The following is a 24,790-nucleotide window of genomic DNA, read 5'->3' as shown; positions in this document are numbered from 1 at the left end:
AAGGACACAAAAAGAGACCACATCGAAACAGGTCCTAGTAACTACCTCCCTTAGCAGAACACCCTCTCTGATAGGGACACTGGTTTTGGTACAGAAATGTATATTTCAACTTGTCCTCTTTAATCAGGACACCTTAGGACAGCATTCTGTCAGTCCAACCAGTTGCTACGACAAAGATACAAAAACATCTTTAGGAAAAACTTACTTTGTTTTCTTGGAACCAGGCATCTCTTCTCGCATTCCTCAATCGTCTTGAATCTATTCTTGTTGCCTTTGCATCCCGTGTAGGTGAACTGAAGACATTTCATACTCTTCGCCTCATAATAGTAGCTCAGATCCGAGTCGTCACAATCACCACTCTCTTTTGGCAAGACACAGATATCTGGAAAAGATTGGAGAGAAGTGACAGGGAGCACCAACAGTCACCATTGAAGTAACCAACAACCTATTACTTCCAAGTATGGCTTTTGATGTATCTCTTCTTATATATTTCATCTGGTCGGTCCTCACAGACTTCAGCAGAATGTTCTATGTCACTGCAGGCACCCAATTTTTCCCTCACATCAAAAGCCAATGCCTATGTGTTTAGCGAACAGTTGTTCCCTGATATGATGAGAGTAACAGCTAGACAACTCACCAGTCCCTTCAGGTTCAACACAAGTTGATTTACATTCCTCCCTCGTTGCGAAGCGGTTCTTGTTTCCTTCACAGCCACCGTACCAGAAACGGGCACAGTCTCCATAAGCTTGGTCAAAGTACCACATTACAGAGAAGTTTCGACATGAACCAGTTGAGCTCGGCTCCATGCACAGTTCTGAAATTAGGAATGGGAAAGTGATTATCAAGCCTGCCAACACACCCCAAGTATCAATTCAAACATGCTGGCAAAAGGTGCACCTTTGGCTTATCTGTGGTGAATGGTTGGAATGGTAAGGCAAACTGGGATGAAGTTGTTGTGTATTCAACCACTGCAGCCTTATTTTTGAGAAGGCCCTATACAACGACCACTTATAACAACTGGTAAGTGCCATGGAGATAATTCTAGATGTTATCAAACTAATCAGACCAAAAGTCTTCCCATTTTCAGTTAAAACAAGGTGTTTACAGTTAAGATAGGTTGAGAAAAAGAAATGTGTACAACTTACTGCCAGGCATCACATCACTAGGACATCCTTCGTAACCAAGACCAGTTGCAGCCAACTTGCTCTTGGGACAACATCCAAACTTCGTTGAAGTACAATCAATCTCGTGACCACATCCTTGATAATCTGGTCCAGTGGCTGGAGTGGCCCCATCAAGACAGCAACCAAAATCACTATAAATACAATCAGGGACTTCGAACACCGCCATCGAGTCCGTACAACCCGTCTTGTTTTCACCTTGTGCAGCCGTGCCATCCGGGCAGCAGCCGTACTGAGAGTTTTCACAACTTCCTTCCATCTCTTTGTCACAATCTTTGAAGTTTGGCCCGAAAGCAAAAGATATGCCATCCTTACAGCAGCCGAATTCGCTGCGGATGCATGGAGACCCAGAGGGTGTAGGACGAGCTGTCGTCATGGCAACTGTTGTCATCGTTGTTGTAGAAGCACACCCCTCCTGATTTGGACCCTTTGCGGGGAAGCGACCGTTGGGACAACAACCAAATCGACTTTTACGGCACGGAAACTTATCCATATCAATCTTAGCCTCTACAGTCCAATACGCATAATCGGGAATTTCCTCAGTCGTTGGATTCTCATCACCATCAGAGCAACCTTCATTGTCTAAACCTTTAGCTGGGGTGAAACGATCAGGACAGCATCCAAATATAGATGCGTTGCAATCCATTTCAGTGTCGATTTCTATGACTTCTATCTCTGGATACAGCTCAGACATGTTCACAAAAGGTGCACGTGTTGGTGTATCTGAGCTGACTGGCTCGGGCGGTACTGTAACCTCCGTCGAAGCTGTCGTTAGTTCAACCATGGTAGGGGGTGATCTTGTCATTTCAGGACATCCTTCCATCTCCCATCCTGACGCTGGTGTCAACTGATCATTGCAGCATCCAAAGTCAGTCATGTTACAATTGATACTCGACTGATTGGTTGTGATGTTTGGACAACCCTCCTCATCAGGTCCAAGAGCCACACTCACATTGTCAGGACAGCACCCATATTGGGACACATTACAATGAAGTACTGTCAGATTGATGAGTGGAACTTCCGTTGCGATTTGAACAGTTGTCGTAGCAGGTAAGACAGGTTGTCTTGTCACTGGTACAGCAGTAGAGGCTGGCTCTGTTGCAGGGAAAGCAGTGCCATCAATATTCTCCTCCCCATCATCTTCAGAGCTTCCACTGCCAGGATCGATGGTAGTCTCAACCTCAGCCGTTACAGGGATGGTAACGACCTCTGCAGGCTCGCTGATGAAACCGCTACTTGTGGTATCATCTCCGTCAACAACCTCCCCACTCGAGGTAGCTACCTCGGCAACAGCAGTTGTCATTTCAGGAGGTATGACGACAGGACAACCTTCATTGTCAGGGCCAATAGCTTCAGAGACCATGTCTGGACAGCACCCAAATGCAGAGTTGAGACACGCATACTCCTTCTGTTGAGCTGGTAAAGTGACCACTTTTGGTGGAGGATGAGGAGTGGTTATGGAAGCAGGGATATTATTCATGGCAGTGGTTATATGTACAGGCTGTTCTTTTCTTTTTACAGGTGTCACTGTTGTTAATGATTCTGGGATGGGATTGGTGTCACAACCTCCCCGGTTGGGTCCGTTTGCAGGTGAGAATCCGTCTTCACAGCAACCATAAACCGAATCTTCACAGACAGACCCAGAACCTTCCATGCAGCCTTCTTCATTGGGCCCTGGAGACAAAACAGAAACAAATTCAGAATTTGAATTCAGATTGTAAGCAAACATCCCTAAATAACAACAGGACTTCAAAAGAGATTCTAACGCAAAGCATTTTCAGATTTGAATATTTGTCATGTCACATTTGAGACAAGGTCTGACAACACGACTGTCAAATTAAGACAGCCAACAGTCGAAATGCTTGATGACACAAAACAGGGTAGAACTCCATCTTGCCATGATCATAGAAATCGACAATCCATCTACCAACTCAATCAGGCAAGGTCAAGCATCTAGCTCTTTCTTTCTTACCAGTGGCAGCAGTTTCCCCATCACTGCAGCATCCAAACTGGGTCAGAACACAAGGTAGCTCTGTCCTTTTCTCCGGACAGCCAACCTTTTCTCCATTGGCTTTCTGCCCTCCTGCAGCAGTGAAGCCATCCGGACAGCAACCGTACTTCGACAGCTCACAGTTGACAACTTCTGGGCAACCTTCCTTGTTTGGGCCATCAGCTGCAGTAAGGTCATCATCACAACAACCGTGTTTAGAAGTCTGAAATCAGAGATCACCCAATAACATCGTCTGGTCTTCTTTGATTCTAGATCAAAACCCCCCTGATCAGAGTACCGTATTTCTTGTCACCACCTGACAGCCAAGGTAAGGTTAAGGTTTAGGCAAGTATTCTTTCCAAGGCCAAGCCTTTACAGGTCTCACTCAGAGGGTCCTAGCATTGAGCACAGAGACCTTCAGCGGCTTAAATATGCTGATAAGCTCCAATAAGCTCCATTGTCCACATACAATGCACGTTTAAGAGAGTTTACCTTGCACGTGAACATGGGACATCCAAAGTTGAATGGTCCTTGAGCAGGAGTCTTGCGATCCAAGCAACAGCCAAAGGCAGCATTCAGACAATCCTTCTCCATGGAGGCGCTGTCACAGCCAGCATACTGGGGCCCGAGGGCAGCAGACAGGCCATCCAGGCAGCAACCATACCGTGAACTCTTACAGCCCTCTGTTACAATCAGATTGTCTGCAAAGATAGTCAGTGTGTCACATACTGTCTGAGAGCAAATCTACATTTGAGAATCTGAACAATTAATTGAAAAGGGAGATTTTGTAATTGTCGAGATTCAGAATCCCCCTCCAAGACACTTTCTCCCTCAAGACAGCTAAGCCACATCATGAGACAATTAAGTAATCCCTGAGTATAAAGTATTGCAGACTGGAAGGGGTCTTTTCAAGGTATTGCATGACCAAGTTCGAAAGTGTGAAGCCAGTACTAAGATCTTTCAGTTTGACGACATATTGAATGAGGCACAGTGTTTTCTGAATGGTTTAAAAGAAATCAACATACCGTCATCACACGGATGCGAGTTACACGATTCCTTGGCATCCAACCTCAAGTGATATTTACACCGCTTTATTTTTTCAATCTGTCCACCGTGGATACACAGGATGTCTCGACGACGATATCCACCTCCACACGGAGCCGAACACTGTGAAGAAAGGGAAGTTATCTCTGTTTTCAAACAGGCTTTCAAACTAAACGATTGGTGTTGCATCAAGCTTTCATTGAACTAACAATAATTGATAACAAGTTTTAAGACTTGTGAAGTTTCAGTGATTCCCACCATTCATATAGTCCAATCCATGTAGATATTTGCTGAGTTATGTTATTAGTGTGACAGAGAACTAGGTTATGACTATCCTCCGAGCAGACTGAACAAGGAGTTTCCAGGACAAACTAAACCATGTTTGTAGTCACTCTGTTCAGAATTTTCACCTGGAGCCAATGTCATTGCCAAGAGGCATCAATCTTATAATTCGCAAGCTGAGGCCCAGCAAAAAGAAAGATACATTAAAGCGAACTGGAACCGCTGAGCGATTTATTCAACTTTTCGACTTTCACCGCCCGAGAAAGTCGAGTTCAGATTTGTAGCTCCGCCCCCAGTGCCCGAGCATGCGCAGTTCAATTTGTTATTATTGAGAATCATGTGAGAATCACGTGAGTCATGCGATCTTTCATTCATGAATTTTCGTAGTAAATTCCATAGTAGTGACGTCACTGAATGATTGACAGCTAGGCGCCATGTTTCATTCATGCCTCGCTCTGATCACCCGATACGCGGGGAATGAAAACGAGGTCATACGAACTGGCTTGGCGGTTCCAGTTCGCTTTAATTGAGTTTTACAAGTGTAAGTTAGTGTTAAACATAGTCTCTACCGTAGCCCAAGGACCAGCAAACCATGTTGGGTCACAATCTCTGTTGATACATTCCTGTCTATCAACCATCCTCATGTGGGAAAGACAGGACGAATCGGGGAGGCGGCGAATCTTCTCTCCCTCAATCGCAACACAGTAGACGCTACGAACTTGGAAACCGCGGCCACAGTTGCTGGAACACTGAAAAAACACAAAATCTCTTGTTACCGGAACCTCTGTTTGCAGGACAAACTTCCTCATGCCAACTGGGCTGTCAGAGGGGTGTGATGTTGAAACATCAGTGCCTGTCACCTCTGGGTTCTAAGGTTTCCTCCTACAGTTGATCAGTGCACCTCTATTCAGAGATCAGACACAGAGGATCCATCAATCCAAACTCTATGAGCAGGGGACACAACGAAAATTCCATCATTTTACATGCCATAGGAAGCACAATCCTGTCTTTATTCTTTACAGGAATATAATCTAATAGTCAATTCACCTCGCTCCACTCGGAGGCAAACCACAATCCCTTGCAGCGACCTTTCCCCTCTAGACAAGGACGTTTTGCATCTGGCTTCCTTCTCGGATCACATTTGGCAATGGATTGAACAATCCCCCTTCTGCTCGCACACACGACCTCGCGAGATTGTACGGAGTTGTCACAAGGCCCAAAACACTGAAAGAAATGGATTAGATGTAGAAATATCCCGTGGAAAGTTTTCCCGTCAAAATTGTTGAACTTTTTCAAAAGTTCAAAATTGTGAATTTCTTGGTCGTCATAGCAGGGTGGTCGCATTACTGGGGCGGTCACTGACCGGGGTTCCACTGTATTCAATGTTGTGACAGGCGTCAGACGTGGCCACCAGATGCCGACAAGATGTGATGACATGAGGTGAGCTAAAAAGATTATTGTACGGTAGGTACCTTGCTCCATGACGTCGTGAGCCACTCATATCCCTCACATGGTCCAGCATCACACACCCTCTCCTGTTTGGGTTGAAGTCCAGCTTCACAGCTGCTGTTGGAGAGGACCTGCTTTTTACCGTTGACGATCTCCTGGCTCAGGCACATCACAACTCTAGTCTGCTTCCCTTCACCACACATCTGGTTACACTGCAACATTAAAGAATGACTTTTGAAATGTCAATTATAGGATGCTGTTCCTGTGACTGTGGGCCTTGATCATGAAGCCACAGTCTATGGCCTGGAGAGACAAACTGGTCAGTGTCAGGCTCACCCCATCCTCGTTTGAATCAACTCATTCTCTGTAGGTCTCAACTCATTCTCCGTAGGCTCAAACCCACTCTCTGTAGGTTCAACTCATTCTCTGTAGGCTCAACCCATTCTCTGTAGGCTCAAACCCACTCTCTGTAGGTTCAACTCATTCTCTGTAGGCTCAACCCATTCTCTGTAGGCTCAAACCCACTCTCTGTAGGTTCAACTCATTCTCTGTAGGCTCAACCCATTCTCTGTAGGCTCAACTCATTCTCTGTAGGCTCAACTCATTCTCCGTAGGCTCAAACCCACTCTCTGTAGGTTCAACTCATTCTCTGTAGGCTCAACCCATTCTCTGTAGGCTCAACTCATTCTCTGTAGGTTCAACTCATTCTCCGTAGGCTCAAACCCACTCTCTGGATTAGTTCCACCCATTTTCTGTAGGCTCAACCATGCTACAGAGACTAAAGGCTGGGAGTAAAACAAGAAGGGGAAGACAATCAAAGCTGAGCCAAGTCTTCTGACAATGCATAATATAAGAAATAAACCAAGAGCTTACCTTGGACCACCTTCCAACCTCCCAACGAGGACACTTGGTCTGCGTGTTACACCTCTGCTGCGTAGGAGGCATGGCACCTTGTTGTTCAATACAGACGGTATCATCCACTGCCATCGCTATGTCACCGCGTACCTGCTCACAGTAGACCATCCTGAACTGGTAGCCACCGTCACACGTCTTGGAGCAATCGTCCCAGTCACCTAGATGCCAACTGTAAGTGGAAATGAGGATTTCAAAAGCGGGAACTCGAATGTGTTGCTATGGATATGAGGAGGCAAATGAGCTCTGTGCCGAACAGTAATTTGTCTAATTTGTCTATTCAGCATTTCCGAGGACATTTTTGAGGTTGTGATTGTCCTGTCTTATAGTGGAGGCACAAACTGGACAATGTTATCTTCGTTCTTCTGTCTAACTGACCTTGCTGGGCAGTGCTGTAGATTACAGGTGTGGTTATCAGCCGGCCGGGTCTGTGGGTCACAGAGATTCTCATCTACAGCATCCAATGAAGTCTCTGTTGAACAAGTCACGGTTCTTGTTTGGAAGCCTGAAGAAAATAGAATGAGTGTTGCAACTCTAACACATCAAGACACTTAATGAACAAAACGTCCTCAATCAGTCCACACCTTAGAAATGTTACAAGCTTTTCTCGTCTCTTCTCTATCAGTAGTATCATGAAATCCTTTCATGAACCAAAGATCAACTACCTGAACCTGATACATTCATCACAGGAACAGTCAGTAACTTGGGTCTTTGAGCATGACACTCGAATCGATAGAATGAATTTGGAAAGCAATTCTCGTGCTGACAAAATTGGCTACTTAGACCACCCACCTTCACCACAAGTTTGGCTGCACTGCCCCCAGGCTCCAGTTGACCATGTGTAGGCCACCTCATCCTGTCCCTCTTTATTTTTAACAGGGATTGAGTATTCATACTCTATGCCTGTATTCTGCCCTTGATAGAGTAACTAAAAGAAAGAAAGCATTTTGTTAAAGACATGTCACATGCACCGACAGGCCTGAGGCAACCTAGTAGCAAAACGGAAGAGGAGACATACTTTTTTCATTCAAGTCCAACCGCATTCCACTCATGCTCTGGCTGAAATATTGCAATATGGGACCATCGAACACACAACATTTGAAAAGTCGTGGGCGGGAAATTTGAGGAACACAATATTTCTGAGGGTTCATATCTTGAACTGGCACTGTTCACTTCACAAGGTCGGTGGTAAAAGATGGTACCTGTTACCCACATCCATTTCAAGAAAGATGCTTAGACATGTAGTTCAAAGATTGTTTTCCTCAGTAGCTTTAGTGTCGAGGAGACATTATTGATGTTTAAGAAGCAAAGCAATTACTTTGTTGAATAGTGTCTTGAATCAAATTAAGTAGGTCATCAGGATGCTATTACAATTACACGGTATTTCCTGAACAGTGAAAGAATTTAAAGGCTAACAATGATGATGACAATGATACTGGTAACTACTGAGGCTCAAATCTCTAAATAAATCAGTGTTCTGTAACTGAAGAAATAATAACAGTTAATGTAGAAGTAGTATGCAAGTGCAACTAAGTGTGGGTCTATTGCTATTATTAACGTGGTGCATCTCTGCAAGAAATAAAACTAATTAAACTATAAAGTAGATCTCATCAAAGTTAGTAACCTAGAATACAGCAAACTGGAAGAACCTTTAAGATGCACTAGTCTGAAACATATCAATGAAATCTAACAAAGACAACAGCTTGAATACTCTACGCTAGACAGCAAACTAGATACTCATTATTGGACTATGAACGTGTTAAAGGGACACCAGTTTGAACAGCAAATTGAGTCTGGAGAAATGTTACTGTTAGCCACCAGATGGCAACACATGCAGTCGTCAATGGCTTAATTGGCTAGGAAAACAAAACATTGCATATATTAACCAAAAAGATGTTGTAATGATTTCAAGCATTATATGGTTGAGTCACAGATTTTAGTCAAGGCAATTTGCTTTAGATGCTGATGTCCCTTTAAGCTCATGGAACAAAAATAGAAGTCGATCATCAGTAGTGAGGTTTCGCAACCACCCGGTTAGGCCCTACGACGACGTTTATCTATTATTCGGGTGAACTCACATAATAGATAAACGTCGTCGTAGGGCCTAACCGCGGCCGGGTGGTTGAGAAACCTCACTAGTACACCTGCCACCCCCTTTATTGAGAATGTCTCGTTCAAAAGATAGTCCGAAAGATAGTAATTGACAGCTTTTTAGAAGGTCATTTTCCTACAATATTTATAAGATATGTATTTACAGATGGAAGGCGGTTATACGATTATGTAAGAGTATTTCATGAGGCTGGCAGGTATGGTTATGGTTATATTATGATGCGCTGGTGACGAACCTTGTGTCGACGCCTGCCAGTACGAACTGGCGATCTTGGTGGTCTTAAAACCTGGCCGAAAGGAGGAGGAATTATTCATAGCTACATGGGCGGTTCTCGACAGCACCACAGTGAAAGTCATACGAAAGTCACAAGTTCATAATACAACACAAATTGGTTCACTGTTAACATACTAAGACAATAAATGCAAGACACCAAGTTTTATAATCACGGATATTAGAATACAATGCTGTAATATTACCTCACAGTTAGATACAGCCTTCTAATGCAGTTTATCGGAAGAAATGAATCAAGTGTGATAAAAATTGGATTCAAATACAGATGCAGATAATGAGCTTATAAAGTGAATCTAAAGTTCAAGAAGCTATAAAATGGTTTTATACATTTACACCATAAAATAATGGGTCTCAAGTAAGCGGGCTGAGGGGGGGGGGGTCATTTAGGGTGCTCAAGATTGTATTCAAAACACGATTTAGCAAGAAAGAAAGATGAAAATGTCTCTCACCACAAGAAAGATTGCCTCTTTAGTTGGTCCAAGCGCTTGTAAACTCTCCGGTGATTTGTGACGGTAAGGGTCTCGTTTGTATTCGAAGGTCGTACCGGAAATCTCTTTAGAGCCTTCGTAGTCGATTCTCCAGTTGCCGTTCAAGAAGTAGAAGTCGGACATATTCCTTACAGCTGGAAGAAGAGAAGGCAGGGAGTGCAAGGAGAGACTATTGACCCCTGATGTTCCAACGTCCATGCCCCATACCCACCAACAGACAAAAAAGCTCCGGTCATCATTACTTAATAGCGATAAGGAATCCTCATTACTGCTAACTGCCTGAGAAGACACAGGAAAGATTCAAAATAGCCCGTTATAATTGAACAATTGCGCTAGATGATAAGATCCGTGGCGACATCGTATCGTAAGAGTACTTACCAAGATAATTGCTACTCGAGCCCAGCTCAAATATCTTAATGTTGGTCGCACCAGCAGGGATCAAAAGTAGGTCATTGTAACCTGGAAACAATTAGAAAGAACCAATTAGTACTTTTTCAATTAAATGTCATTCATCTGAATGAATAGATTTCAAAACTACCGACTAAGGAATGGTATCTATTAAGGGTACTCTGAGGGGTATATTTCAGGGTATTTCCAAAATTTGAAAGAAAGTGATATCTGCTCACCGATTTGATATCCATTGTTCATGAACATGCCAGCCATTGTCGAACAAGACGACCCATCCCCTCCACAAACTCGACATTTGTCTTCAACAGCGCTTGAGTCAAGCATTCGGTCACAACCAAGGGGCTGAAATAGAGATCATTGGATTAAAACAACATGTAGAATGCATTGCTCTTACTGCCCATTCTTCAGTCTTTGTTAGATCTGTCCATAGCCGTTTCATGTAAATGCCATGGACAGTTCAATTCAATGCTCCCTTACTGAGATTAAGTGACTTTCCTAAGGTCACAAACTAGTAGATCAGGGTCAAGGCTGTGCCACAGGCCAAGTCAAGGACCACAGGCCACACACTCCAAGTCGGCGACTCCTCACACCAAGATGAGATATCAGAGAATATCCAGATACCACGTCACACTTGAAGACAATCATCAGATTCTAGACTACCTACCCGACATTGTCCCTCCACACAGACTCCCTCCTCCTTCGGGATACAGGGTGTCCCATCCAGCACCCGCTCAGCGAGACGAGAATAGAAGTATTCACCTCTTGCTATACAATCCAGAGCACATTTGGTGGAGTCTGAAAAGAACAAGATTTTATAATACACTGGAACCCCGGTAACAGGACCACTCATAGGACCGAGGTTGAATGGTCGTGTTACCGGGGTGGTCGCGTTAGTGAAGTTTAACAACCGGGGACAAAATGCATGATTAGGTTTTCCCACCAAAATTGTTGAACTCAACGAGGAGCAACTTCCAAAGATAATGATCAATCAGCACTCACCTGCATAGTATGCCATCCAATCAAAATATTTTCCATTAAACGAAACATTATTAAAACGTGAACACTGTATACTTCTGAAATCTGGAGTTCCCTTTGGACACGGCTGAAAGGAATAAGGGTGACATCATCATTGATTCAGCTGATCGACACTTGTTTGACTGATACAGAGCATTCTATAGATTGGTATTCCCATCCGACATATTGAATCATACATTACTTTAGTCTATACCTTTATGGATTACTGAATTTTGTCTGAGCATGTTAGGCCTATCATTACTTTCTTCCCAACGGTATACAACCTACATCAGAGTATCATGTCAACAAGATCAGAAGATACCAACATACTTCAACATCACACAATGCCTCACAAAAATATCTAACCAAAGTTACTTAACCTAAATTTTTGTTTAATTCTTCTATCAGAACACAACTTCAAACATTTCTTTGTTGGTTGGCGTACCAAATGATCCTCATGAAGAAACAGTTAGTAAACAAATCTGTTTGGAATGTCGCTGCAGACACAGCATGCTATGATTAATCCATGACGTCTATTTACAGAGAGTTATGAAAAAGAAACTGACACAGTACCGATCACAATTAACGTACCCTAAATTTTCCATACAGGGAATGAAGTATAATCAACTGTAAAGAAGTTGGGGATGTTGTTTAAGCTACAACTGAACGATTGTTCTTAAGACTCCTCAGGAAGTGTCCACCCTCCTAAAATTGTGCGGCACTAAAAGGGTTAACTCACCTTTAGATTACAAGATCTATATATTCGGCTCGGACCTACACAAGTACCACCTTCTCTGGAATAGATAAACAGAAATAGCTTTTTAACAACTAGTTGAGCAAGCAAATTACTTTATGAAACATGCTCAAGACAGACACAATGGCAGAATGAAGTGCAACCATAATGTTGCGCACTGCATGAAAAGTTACTTATGGGCAGGACTTTAAAGATAGTTTCACTCACGTTATATTATGGCAGACTCTCTCCTGATAAAATACACCACCTCCACATGATCTCGTACAGGCGCTGCTGGACCCCCACGGCCCCCATCCCGTCTCATCCAAATTGTATTCTAATTCATCTCGTCTGTGTCTAACCTGCAATTGTATGATGTAATGCAATAAATGACATAACAGTGCAGAGGTTGCCCTCTATATTCTGCTTGGCAAACTGTAAACGACAATAGTGAGTTTCAGTGTACAGGCTTTCATCAAGAAAGGGTTAACATAGTGTGAGATTATGCACATTTGAGTCTTTGACAACTGGAAGAACTCATACACAGCTATAACAGCTTAACAGATTCAACAAATTCATTGCAAAGTTGATATTTAAAAAAATGCAAGATATGGTATAATGATGGATCACAATTTATTATGCTAGGCTAGCAATGTTCTGGGCACCAAATCAGATTAATGCAAGAGAAAAAGTGGTGTCAGTGTTCAGATTGATTAGGGATCAAATCTGGGGAGAAATTCCCATCATTAATCCGGCCCCCTGCAGCCATGAAATCATGTCCAGCAATGACACAGAGATCTTAAGGTTGAACAACGGTCAGCCCTACAGGTTCTGACATGGGCCCAAACACGACAGGGCGAAATCGTACATTCATGAAAGGTTCTATAAATGAACCACAGAACATGTAGAATGGCATTAAACAGTGAGAAACTTGAGACGACATTATTACTGTCCATAACCAACTGCTAGACTGACCAAAACAATGATACTAGCATGTTTGACCCTTGAACTTGAGTTCAACAAGAGGGGTGGATCCAGGAGCTGGATAAAAAGGGGGCGTGCACTACATTTCTTAACAAATGGTCTTACCTTTGATGATAATGATATTGAAATAGTGTGTGCTAAAACTAAGAACCAAAATGCTTTCAGGTACATCCTGTATATGTCACAGCCTGCAAGTAAAAGAATAAAAGAAAGATATCAGCGGGCTACCCTTGGGAAGGTCACTTTAGTTCGATTGTCTCGTCCTTCTAATGAGATATAAAACCAAGACCTGGTGTCTACACCAGGCGGACAAAAGACTCCAATATTGGACAGTGGCTTGGGACAGACTCCTTCCCACTGGATGAAGATGACATCATTTTGTCCAATAAATCCAATTGGTGCCCAATCACAGTGACTCACACTCACAGAGCTGGTTATCATTATATTCCACCCAAATTGAATAAATTGTTCAATTTTCACAGCTACTTCAACTTCAAACCTAAGTGTTTGAAAACAAGTTCAAGTGTCCTTACAGAGCACTAACATAGGAAAAATAAGATACTCCAATAACACCCCGATTGTCACCAGATAAAACCATTATTATCTCCTGCTCCTCATGCTCAATGAGAACATTCACAAACTATTGGTTTACAGACTGGAGGGATTCGGTAGTCTCACTGAGTCACTGATACATAATCCATTATAAATTGAAACATTGTACCCCAGGTGTTTCAGAGTGATGATTTAAAGGCGCTGAACTGCATGCTAAGCTGAAACATTATTCTTCATCAAACCTGCTTGCATGCAAAATCAAATTTCACTCACAAATCGAAACTATATGTTGATAAATTGCCTGATCCCCAATGTGAAAACCTTCCCCCACCACCAGTGAAATCCTCGACTCAAGTGATCATCCCACATGTCCTTCATAGACCTCGTTCCCAATAATATACAGTGCTACCTTGACAATACCACTTAGCTGTTGTAAGCAATTGGACATGGGGTTGTAAAGAGGCCATAACAGTCAAAAGTGTCCATATTTGGAAACAACAGGCGTCACTCTGACTTTGTAAAGTCCGTAGTAATTGCATGTAGTGAGAGATGTGACATGGACTTGGTATTTCTAAATAAGTATAATTGGCTTCACTTAACTGGCTTCTTATTGCAGCTGTTGGTAGACACCATCAACTCCCAAAATATTGGTGAACCAGTTCCTTGTGCTTTTCAGCTTTTGGGGGAAAGGAAATCCCAATGAGTCAAATAGGGCGCAACAGAACTTCAAGTTCCCAGCACTTTTTCATCCCTATTCCTTTCATTCCTTCAAAGATGTCAATAAAGGACTTCCCTGGCAACCTTTAGGAATGACATTTGGTTGAAAGATACTTGCCACCAGAAGCAAGACGAAGGACAACTCAGAAGAACAACTGAATTTACCAGTGAATGTCTAGCAATTCTAAGAAGGAAAAATCCTTCCATACATGTAGCAGGCCGTTGTTTCATGTACATGTACGCTCAATCTTTGTGGCAGTGTATTTCAGAAATGATCCACCAGCTATGGGAGGATGAACAGATGAGCTGATCGCCAACGCCTGATGAAGAATCTATCAGGCAGAAATAGAAGATGTTCTTGTGAATCAAATCATCCTTATTCTTTATTGGCAAGAGTACAGAATGAAATTCAATGCGTATTACAATCACACGAAGTCACACACAGTGATATCCAAACATCACTTCTCTGACTTCATGTGACTTTTCATGCCTTGACAATACAGGCCCCACACCTTGACTAAATAATCAATACAACAAGTGCTCGAGAATTGACTTGAAATTATTGACAAAGGGAAACTTTTATGGAGTTAACAAACATTCTAAATCCAATTTAGTGTTCACAATGGCGAGACAATGCAACTAATGACACATACTAATAAGTAATTTACATAACAAGTACAACATTAACTCTTTTTAAATGTTTTTATATTTCTACTTTGTAGGTCTTCCGTCTTGAGGAGAAATGTTGATCTTGGGAGAGAAATGTTACAAGTTACATCAACTGACCTAGTTCCAAAAGCCCTATCTTTCGGACAACTGGCATATTGACTCACCAGACATTACTCAAAGCAGCAACTATCTGCCTAATTTCACATTCGAATATCGCAGTCGTGAGTGGACCAACCAACCTCCACAATAAACCTTGTCCACAGACTGCGATATTACAATGGAATCTGAGAGAGAAAGCTTAAAAGCAGGTCACCAGTTGGTTACAAACAAGACAATCAGATTAGTTTTAAATGACAGAATGAAACTTGACTAAATCTGATAATATTATGAATTCAGTCTAAAAGTCATACTATGTCCGGGGTCATCTTGACAATTCAAGAGACCTTTTCCTCCAATAACAATTGAAAGCCACACAATATTGCAAAATGATGGCGCCTAACTGAAATCATGAATCATTTAATCTCATCAAATGATTTCCTGACTAAGACTCGCTGACCAAGCGGTAAAGAGGGGGTCTCTAATTATTTGGTAAAAGTTGGCTGTTAGGTAGACCTTTTTCACTACAGAGTTGGGACTATGATGCAGATAACCATGGTCTTGTGGTGGTCAGGTAGCCCACCAGACGAGATATGGGCAGCACACATTTACACTGAGTGACTATCCCTACAATATGTAGTGACATTCCCTAGTTTCCTGACAATCCCAGGAACCACAACATTCTACAAGGTCCTAAACATTCCACTTCAATATCAAAGCAAACAAGATTCCAAATGCAATTTAATGAAGGGAAGTTTATTTCCTGATAATGTTCTTCGAACTCTGAACACAGTGGTGATTGATATCAGTGAGCATTCACATTCAAGATATATCAAGAGAACTAAGTTGGCCTTCAATGTAAACTGTCCTAAGTTCATACTTTGTAATGTCATGACAGCTCAAGTCGTGGAAGTAGGCTTTTCCCATGTGGTGAGCCTGATGGTAGGGAATGTCACTAGAGCGAGACACCCCTTGGGCAGGAGCCATCAGTGGAGGATTCACCAGTGCTCAGCTCTTTGCTATGCCCTAGTGTCTCTCGCCTCAAACCTCCAGCCCAGCTTGAGAGGTCTTCAGACTATTTGGAATGGAGAGCGGAAACCTGGTCTCTCTACTGGTGTTTCCAATTTCCTGCATAGCTGGTACGGTAAATTTTAGCATCCAATATCAGTAGCAATCTCTCACTTATCACACCATGATCATGCAGTCCCAACGGTCATGTAGTCCATACCTCAAGAAGCCGGTAGGATCACACCTCACGTAGGTCAAATGGTGCACAAGTAATTGGTCCAGCCATCAACCAACATCTACATTTAAGAAAACATTCATTTTTCATTAGAAAATGCTCAACAGCTGGGTCTTCCGGGCATCATGGTCAGCCAGCTGTATTCCATCTTTTTCCAATGATCTCTTACACAAGTTTAAATTATTTCAATGCAGAAAGAGAATCAAGTTAGCAACCTTAAACTTTACAGGCTGCAGCATAAGCACAAAATGTATAAGAGGGGAAAGGGGTATATGATGCTTCATTATCTTGCTGGCCTCATATCCCAATTTAGGTAGCTGTTTTTGGCAAGTTAGACTGATCGAGTTGGATGGTTCAATAAATTTCCTGATAAAAGGTCTCTCCTGATCCCAGTTCTTTCTAACCCCCGAAAAAAACTGACCAATATCCTTTACCAAAGCATCAGTAATCACATCATGTTCATCTTGAAAAGAAAATTGTAATACTCACACGGGAATCTTAAGGCTTCCCAAAGGCAAAATCTGTGTGGGAGATGATAGATCTGATAACTGATATATCAAATGAGATAAACGCTCCAATATAGGCTTTCAAGATGGTAGGGCCTAGGAAAAGTGCTTCCCAAATACATTTTGTCATCAAGTACTTCACTGACAAGGAGGAAGATGTCAGCCCCTGACCCCTCATTCACACCAGATAAGTGTCCTGGGTGGCCAGTTAGCAATAACAGGACAAAGAGTGTGGGTCATCAAAGGATCATCAAATACTTCAAGGATCCTTGGAGCTGATGGACAAAAATGAAAGAGCAGAGTCTTCTATGTGTCTTCAGTGACAGTGTCTCAATAGTATTGCTTTTTTGTGTTGAACAAGCTACAGGTCAGAAACAGGTGTCCTCCCCCTGAGGCCAAGTTTGCATAGGGAAAGGGTAAACAATCCAGTTATTCAAAAAAAAATAACCAGCAAGATATGCTTGACAATTGCAAGGGGTATGGCACTTGTTCTTAAAAACATGGCCATATCATTTTTGGGGCTTCTGTTTGCAAAAGAAACCAAACCACACAAAAGGCAAAGAATGTGTGGATTTCTGGGCTGGTTTCTAGCCACTCACTGCATTTGGCAATAATTGAGGCTATCAGGTCACCTGCATTATGCAGTATTGGCCTCCCTGGCTGCACATTTGCAGAGAAAAAATGTGAAAAAGAAAAACTCACCCAAGATCCTTACATATAACTTCAGTACAGGAAGATTCAATCCAGATGAAATTAGAGAACTTAACAAAGTTACAAATGGGAGTATCGGTGAACCTGCACCAACATCATCATCCTATGAAGCACAATGAGTGAATAGAGGTCTAATGGTTACCACGGATTACATTTGTAGGCTCTACTGGTAGGCCTACTTCTCAGAATTGGATTCGTCGCAACTTGACCAAATGTCCTGTACATTTCATGCACATCTTCTACGCAAAATGTAGGCCTACTATGTTTCTGCATGGGAAATACAAATTGGAATGCACTTGAAACATCTCACATATTATCTTACTGGAATCACAATTACTGTTTTGAGAGGGAAATTTATAACTCCGAGCATTCCGCTTTGCCAATATTGTCGGATGGACGGTGTAGTACCATCAATGCAGTTGTTCAAAAGAAACATCTCTCTCAAATTTCTCACACTCTCTGATGAATGAAATTTTGTTTTCAGAAACTCATAAGGAATGCATCTTGACATGCAAGCCAAGGGTATTAACTGACAAAGCTCATTATCACAATAATCAGAACAAAATCAACAGAAAGGGACCACTGCGTTGCGATAAAAGACAGTTTCAAGAAAATGCCAGTCACTTTCTAAAGAGTTCCTGTGGGAGGGTGATGAGGATGCTATACTGCCCTTATGATGTCTTGAAAACACTTTTTATCCAAGAACTGATTTATATCATCATGAAGCATGGTTTTTCTGAGTTTTTGTGAATGTCAAAGGTACTTCAATTAGTGGCACTCTGGATGTGCCTTTCGTCTCTGAAGATGTAGGTTAGCACTTGGTGACAACTATTATAACTGAGTGGGAAATCGAAGTCCAGCTGCACTCCAGCTCAGAGATGCTGTGCAGTAAAGCATTTGGACAAGGATGGATGTATATAAACTGACCTACCCACATTAATAGCCAGACCTATTGCAGGGGGAACCAGGATCCAGAGCAAGAGGGCACCCCAGCACTAGTGACAAAATCCTGTCAATTCTCTTCCAACTTCCAACAAATGATGTTCAATTGGAAAGGTTTTTCTGAAATACGAGAGGTCCACTCCACTGAGCCTTCCCCGCTTGGATTCGCCCCTGTTTTCTGGAATGATTCTATTCAAGTCCTTTGAAGAATTGCAATGTCATGACAAGACTAAACCAACAAGACAAATTCCTTCCTCATGTCTCTGATCAATTAAAAAACTTAACAGATGTTAATCTAAAATAACTTGAAAGTCATTTAATACCACAAAACTCCAACTCTCGACATTCTCTTCTTTTGATGAAAAACTAAATGAGTCTACCAGACATTTTGAGGCCACACCAAAACCTCTTGAAGTGCCCGAAGCTGGCTGGGAAGTGTCATTCTTTCAACAACAAAAAACATGGTTGTGTTTTTATTCTTGAAATAGCTTTAGTTGGCAGATAAAAAACTGCCAAAGAATACATGATTAAATGGAGGTTATATTTTTTCAAAATGACTTTGATAAGTTCTAGAGGCACATCCTAGAGCACATTTGGAGACCATAAACCTATTGTTTCTGAACTTATCAAAGATAAGCTAAAGCACACCTCCCGTCCAGGGCTAAGAGGAAATGACACCCATGTGTCACCCTCTTAGCCTTCAATAGAATCCATTGTCTTTGAAAACTAGGCCTACTCCAACTTCCAAGTCAAACAAAATTAGAATATGAAGTGAAATGAAATCCATTGTATCAGATGTAAAGGGTTGTTCAATGACTGAATTAATGAGTAATATTCACACATAGACAACTAACTTAGGTCTTCACGAAATAAAAATAACAGCCTATATTCTAATTTGGTCCATACCTAACTGTAGTAGTCAGGATGCCAATATGATAACCCCCAACAGCACCATTACTCTAAATACATCACTGGAAAGCAAAGAGACTTGCCCAAGATCACAATATCTTGAAACTACACTCCGTTCCTAGCAAGCATAGGCTACATATAGAAATAATAGACAACTTTTTAGATCATTAATAACAGACTTTTAGTTCACAGGCCCACCAAAAACTAAACAACTGAAAAACTGCAAGCATGTTATCAAGTCATGAAAGCATTCTGAGAAAAGCAAATTGGCAAATTCGGCAAACTTACTGGTAAAACAAACTATCATCTTTTAGTGTTCTGTAGTGTCGCCCTAAAACATCCTCAGCACAGTGGCAATACTATACACGGAGTGGCGATAACCGCAAGGTAGGAAGGAGATGCCGAGTCCTCCTCAATTTCCTTCTATGTTAGCCACTGGCTCGCAAAAGATTGAATGAACTCAAATTCCAATAGCTGTTATATCAGGCCCTTTATCAGTTACGAAATACGGGATCACAATCCGTATTTTCCGGCCAGGTTCCTGTACGTTATGAGTCCGCCCACTCGCTGTGATGAAGACAGTCGCCCGACTGAAGACATTGAAAACAGATGAAGACCTACCAGGCTCTGCGCCCAACCACTATTTATAGGGGTGGAACGTATTGCCACACCTGAAGTCTGTGTAATTCCCCAAATAACTTCAATCAGTAGAACCTGTTATTTTGAGATTTTCCACATAGATTTTCAATTACTCAGGGCCAAAATTGAGCACAAGGAGAGGTTAAGAGTGCGCGAAATTGGTTGCGGTGTAGCAACATTACCCATCTCAAAAGTGGTATGGACTAACCAATTATCTCAAGACTACCGGCGAATTTGTCCCCAACGGTGTCCTCGAAGTGTATGTGTCTCAAAGAGTACATCTCTTCACCACTTGTCAGGTCAAGTCATGTCAATAATGAATTAGATGATAACGATATTGACACCTGATTTTTTATTGTAGTTCGTAAAGATAAGCTGATATGCGGTTGGAAGTTCAGATTAATTACAGTCATGGATTAACTGATTAAAAGCCCACATACCGAAATAATTCGTCATTAATTGAATAAAGATTCATTGCCGAGATAATGATTGGTCCGATATTGTGGTTAGCCTCAGGCAACCAATGCCTCGAATATCGAAAACATATTTTATTCATTTCGAAAATAGTATAGGGTATTGACATAAATGTGATACTAGTAGGAATTGCCTTGGTACACATGTAGGTCCTACCCCTCCAATATGAAGTGCCAGTCTTTCCTTGTCAAGCAGAACCTTTCTGGATTCTTCCTTGGAATAAAAAAATTGTTATGATTTTGCCAAATGAAGTTCAAAACCGCGCCTGCGATTCCAGAACACACCAGGAAACATGGAATAAGAAGTTTAACAGTATATCTGGGCCAAAATGACTTTAAAATATGTCATTGAGATTGAATCAAAAATTCTTTTAAAATTAAACTAACTACCAATGGTAATTAGCACGATGGCAAAGGTTACATATAGATCGCAGGCGAAATACCACAGACCCATATCAGGCGCAATTTTAATTGCTTATAACAAGTCTCGAATGACAAGGCTCATTTCATTCACTGATGTCAGGAATTTCATTCAGACAAGAGTTCTGCTAGAAAACTTATGAGGACAAAGTCACAACCAGTGACTGATGGCCAAATGAAGTCATTTTGGGCAATCGGGGTCGAACAACTCTCTCCTGTACGCTACCATCCCCCACCAAATATCTTGGCGATCGAGTCGACAAAGTCAATTCAACTCTGACTATTAATGCCCATTGGAGCTGCATGCGCAGCGACCCATGCCGATCAAACAGCATGCAGGGGACCTACCTGAGTAAGTGTGTGGACCACAGTCAAGTGACCAAGTTGAGTGGTTGTATCTCTGAAGACGTTCTGCGGAAGAGAAAGTACGAAAACCGAGACACTTCTACCGTCTGATATCAATATCAAAAGCCCGAAGATAGGAACGAAATATCGTTGATTAATGACGTACTCTTTAAGCTTTGTGTCTGAAGGAAACCCCTCCTGTTTTTCTTGTGGACACAAACATCAAACCCTCTCAAACAGTGGGATAAATTTGGCGTGAAAATATTGGTGTAAAACTTTATGGGGATTTGACAAATGATCGATTCAATCCGTGAACAAATCGTGCATTGTCCGAGGTGTTAGAATTTTGAAATCCATGACTAAATGACTTTTGGGGTTTAGTTTATGAAGTCAGATCCGGAAGTGAAATTCACCATAAAATACGACTTTGGTGGGTTCAGCTTTGAATGGCCAAGTGAACTCCTCCGCGACTTAAGGATTGTCGCACACCGCTGGAGTACGGCATGTTCCACTCTTTGATATCTCGTCTTCAGTGCCTTGGATTGCAGGTGATATGTCAACTTCTGGCATAAACTGTGTCCACATATAAGACCAACAAACGTCCGGTAAAGTTGGTGATGATGGCTGTAGGTTTTTTCCTTTGGCCAGTGATACACTCCATATAATACCACTTTGAATTGAACACTGTTTAAAAATTAGGAGAAGCAACATTAAGCTTACGGAGGTATTTTGGCGTTCAAGGAAAGAAAATGTCTACTGATAATTTTCGGTCTAATCGCCCTTACGCCATATCATGCCACTCTTCATAACCACATCTAAACAATGCTTCAACGATTTAATCATTTCACCAACATTGACGCAACTAACTGGGAAACGATCAGACCGAAATAAAGCGGACCATTCACTGATATTAAGTAGCAAAAGAGTTTACTCTGAACTTGCAAAACGACGCCCTATGGAGAGACAATTGCACAACCTAAAAAAGACGTCCAGAAAAAAGACATCGTGGGATTATTCGTCTGAAGACGTAATACATGTATTTGAACAAACATCATTCTGATGACCCGTAATGAAAATTAAGTGCGAGCCGATGAAATGAATGAAGCATTTTTTCCAGAAGAACACAAACACCTGTTACACCGACTTTTTCCGAACCTGTGACCCTTCCATTGTCTTTCTGCAAACGGACTTTTCGCGACAAACAAAACCCGGGAGCATGGGATCAAACATGGATTCAAACAGGTTTACCAAAGACTGACCCTTGGCGAAAAGCCCGCTGACCAAGTACTGAATATCGGGAGCAGTTTATGACCATGGGACCAGCAAATGCTTTTATCTAAAACTCCATGAACATTACAGAAGGCCTTTCTGTACAAAATTGGCATAATTGACTGTTTGTCTACCTTTAGTAATTAAAACGAGTTCGGCATGGTCTTTTTATACAACAATCGGTCTCATTTAAATGGTTTTGAAGGCAACAAGAAACATAGACGGTTAGCACACCCCGGGGACAAATTCTCATTGTTTCATACATGAAACTGCTAGCCCCGCTGTTAAAAAAACATAACACTTTAAATAGGTCTTGCTGTTAAGTAATTAATAGTTAAACTCAAGCGCGCGTTCTCCCGGAAAATCAATTAACGAGAGTTGACGGTGAAGGCTATCAAACGTCGATTTGCCTTCAGACGTCAGACTGAAAGGCGTGATCTCAGCACGCAGTCTCCATTCGTCGAATCACACATGCCTTCCAACTTGCCGAGCAGGGCTGTCCTGGGAGAGGACCATCATGGGGGAGGGACCGAACACTGAATCAGACCGATCTTCCAATTAGCCAAGCTGGCCTGTCCTGGCAAAGGACCATGGGGGAGGGACAAGGCCGACCAAGAGGCCAATCCACGTACGACTGCATCGGGAGTGCCAATGTGGGAACAACCTCAGGAGAGACCAGTTTGGAGGAGGGGGAGGGGGGCTCTTTATGCGACTGCATGTTCTCCCCGGATGCTGTATGTTTCCGCCTCGCCCCGCCGAAGAACTATAATAATATTACAGAGTGGACAGAGTTAAATTAGTATTTATTTGCTTTAGAAAAGTTCACAGAAAATGCCAGTGCAAGTTACTTAGGTCTGTACAATAAGAATTATTCTTGTTAATAGTAATTGCATGATTTGACACTGCTAGTCCATGTTATGTATGCAAGTTTCCGTAGACAGACAGCAAACGCTAGCATTATCAAACAAATGACATTTATACATATACACTTATATATATACATATAAAACCGTCATCGGATGCGCATCCGATATGCCACGAGATCCTTTACCGTCAATTCCCTTACCGTCTTCGGATGCGCATCCGATATGCCACGAGATCCTTTACCGTCAATTACCGTCATCGGATGCGCATCCGATATGCCACGAGATCCTTCACCGTCAATTCCCTTACCGTCTTCGGATGCGCATCCGATATGCCACGAGATCCTTTACCGTCAATTACCGTCATCGGATGCGCATCCGATATGCCACGAGATCCTTCACCGTCAATTCCCTTACCGTCTTCGGATGCGCATCCGATATGCCACGAGATCCTTCACCGTCAATTCCTATACCGTCATTGGATGCCACGAGATTTTTTGTTACCTCACCGTCAATTCCTCACCGTTAATTTCTAATTGAGGAGCCAGCACAATTAAATACTCCATTGGCATGTGTGATGTTATCATCAGTATCTTTGTCACAATTCTGTATCCACTTTCATCTCGGTTGTGTTGGCATTTGTTTCAGGTCTCGCACATTCCCAGAAACCCAATGTTCTGTTGATTGTACTTTTGTGGATGATTTGAGACCAGCTATTGGCTGCTACGGCTAGAAATCTAACGAGGACTGACAACGAATTTGAGGGCTTCTTTCCAAAATTACACTGTAGACAAATTGATCAAGTGAAGTATTTTTATGTAGATATTGACGTCATTTTGGTGGCACGTTTAAGATGACTGTGGTCCCAAGTAGTACTCAGGTTGTACTTAAAGAGTTGTCAGGTAGATATTGTGTACTGCCAGTCTCGTTAGATCAGATAACCAGCTGGCAGAGGTTGGTTGTTCCATTGTCCGTCCTTGTGAGATGATTACCATGGTACAACCAAATCAGTTGTCTTGTATCACCCATGTAGAACGCAAGTGTAATGTTGTCTTCTACAGCTAAGACCCTTTGAAGGTTGTGTCAATGTCTTCCCAACCTGACCAGATAACCAGCTGGAAGATTATGGTTGCTAGGTTGTGTCAAGGTCTTCCCAACCTGACCAGATAACCAGCTGGCAGAGGGTAGTTGTTTCAGAGTTTTTAGGTTGTGTCAAGGCCTTTACAATCTGAATAGATAAGCAGCTGGCAGAGGTTGATTGTTTCGAAATCCCACAGACAGAATGATATTGGGATTTCACCAATCTTAATTGCAGTTGCCTGTACCATGACAGAAGACGGACGAAATAGTGCGATGGCCTTCATGATTTTGCTCGGGTTCGGGAGTTCCTGGGCTGTTAAGGGCAGGCATAAATTGGGTCAGGTCAAGTCTTGGGGTTGAAGTGAATCTGAGATTTTTTTTGTAAGGATCATCTCCATCAAAACCAATTCACCGACTTAACGTTGCCCTCTTTTAAGGCAACAAAATAATGAAAACAGATGCAAAGACAG

At 42.2% G+C, this 24,790-nt stretch overlaps 1 protein-coding gene across 1 annotated transcript in view; it reads right to left on the bottom strand.

Moving 5' to 3' along the window:
• Positions 1-19,786, bottom strand: part of LOC135485242 (papilin-like) — a 28,822-nt gene extending 9,036 nt beyond the window's left edge. Inside the window, exons 1-21 of the mRNA XM_064767086.1 lie at positions 19,520-19,786; positions 12,992-13,074; positions 12,131-12,264; positions 11,909-11,963; positions 11,155-11,257; positions 10,820-10,950; positions 10,374-10,497; positions 10,126-10,206; positions 9,709-9,881; positions 7,651-7,786; positions 7,237-7,363; positions 6,820-7,030; positions 5,970-6,158; positions 5,545-5,721; positions 5,067-5,246; positions 4,197-4,338; positions 3,664-3,872; positions 3,154-3,394; positions 1,146-2,855; positions 638-814; positions 206-382 (exon numbers count right to left, since the gene is read on the bottom strand). Coding sequence (XP_064623156.1) covers positions 206-382; positions 638-814; positions 1,146-2,855; positions 3,154-3,394; positions 3,664-3,872; positions 4,197-4,338; positions 5,067-5,246; positions 5,545-5,721; positions 5,970-6,158; positions 6,820-7,030; positions 7,237-7,363; positions 7,651-7,786; positions 9,709-9,881; positions 10,126-10,206; positions 10,374-10,497; positions 10,820-10,950; positions 11,155-11,257; positions 11,909-11,963; positions 12,131-12,264; positions 12,992-13,074; positions 19,520-19,538 — 4,579 coding nt within the window. The 5' untranslated portion in view covers positions 19,539-19,786. The remainder of the gene's footprint in view (positions 1-205; positions 383-637; positions 815-1,145; positions 2,856-3,153; positions 3,395-3,663; positions 3,873-4,196; positions 4,339-5,066; positions 5,247-5,544; positions 5,722-5,969; positions 6,159-6,819; positions 7,031-7,236; positions 7,364-7,650; positions 7,787-9,708; positions 9,882-10,125; positions 10,207-10,373; positions 10,498-10,819; positions 10,951-11,154; positions 11,258-11,908; positions 11,964-12,130; positions 12,265-12,991; positions 13,075-19,519) is intronic.
• Between the last annotated feature and the right edge of the window lie 5,004 nt (positions 19,787-24,790).

This window comes from Lineus longissimus, chromosome 3, assembly GCF_910592395.1.
Source record: "Lineus longissimus chromosome 3, tnLinLong1.2, whole genome shotgun sequence".
Taxonomy (NCBI): Eukaryota; Metazoa; Nemertea; class Pilidiophora; order Heteronemertea; family Lineidae; genus Lineus; species Lineus longissimus.
Note: the sequence above shows the minus strand (reverse complement) of the source record. Positions and strands in the feature narration are given on the sequence as shown.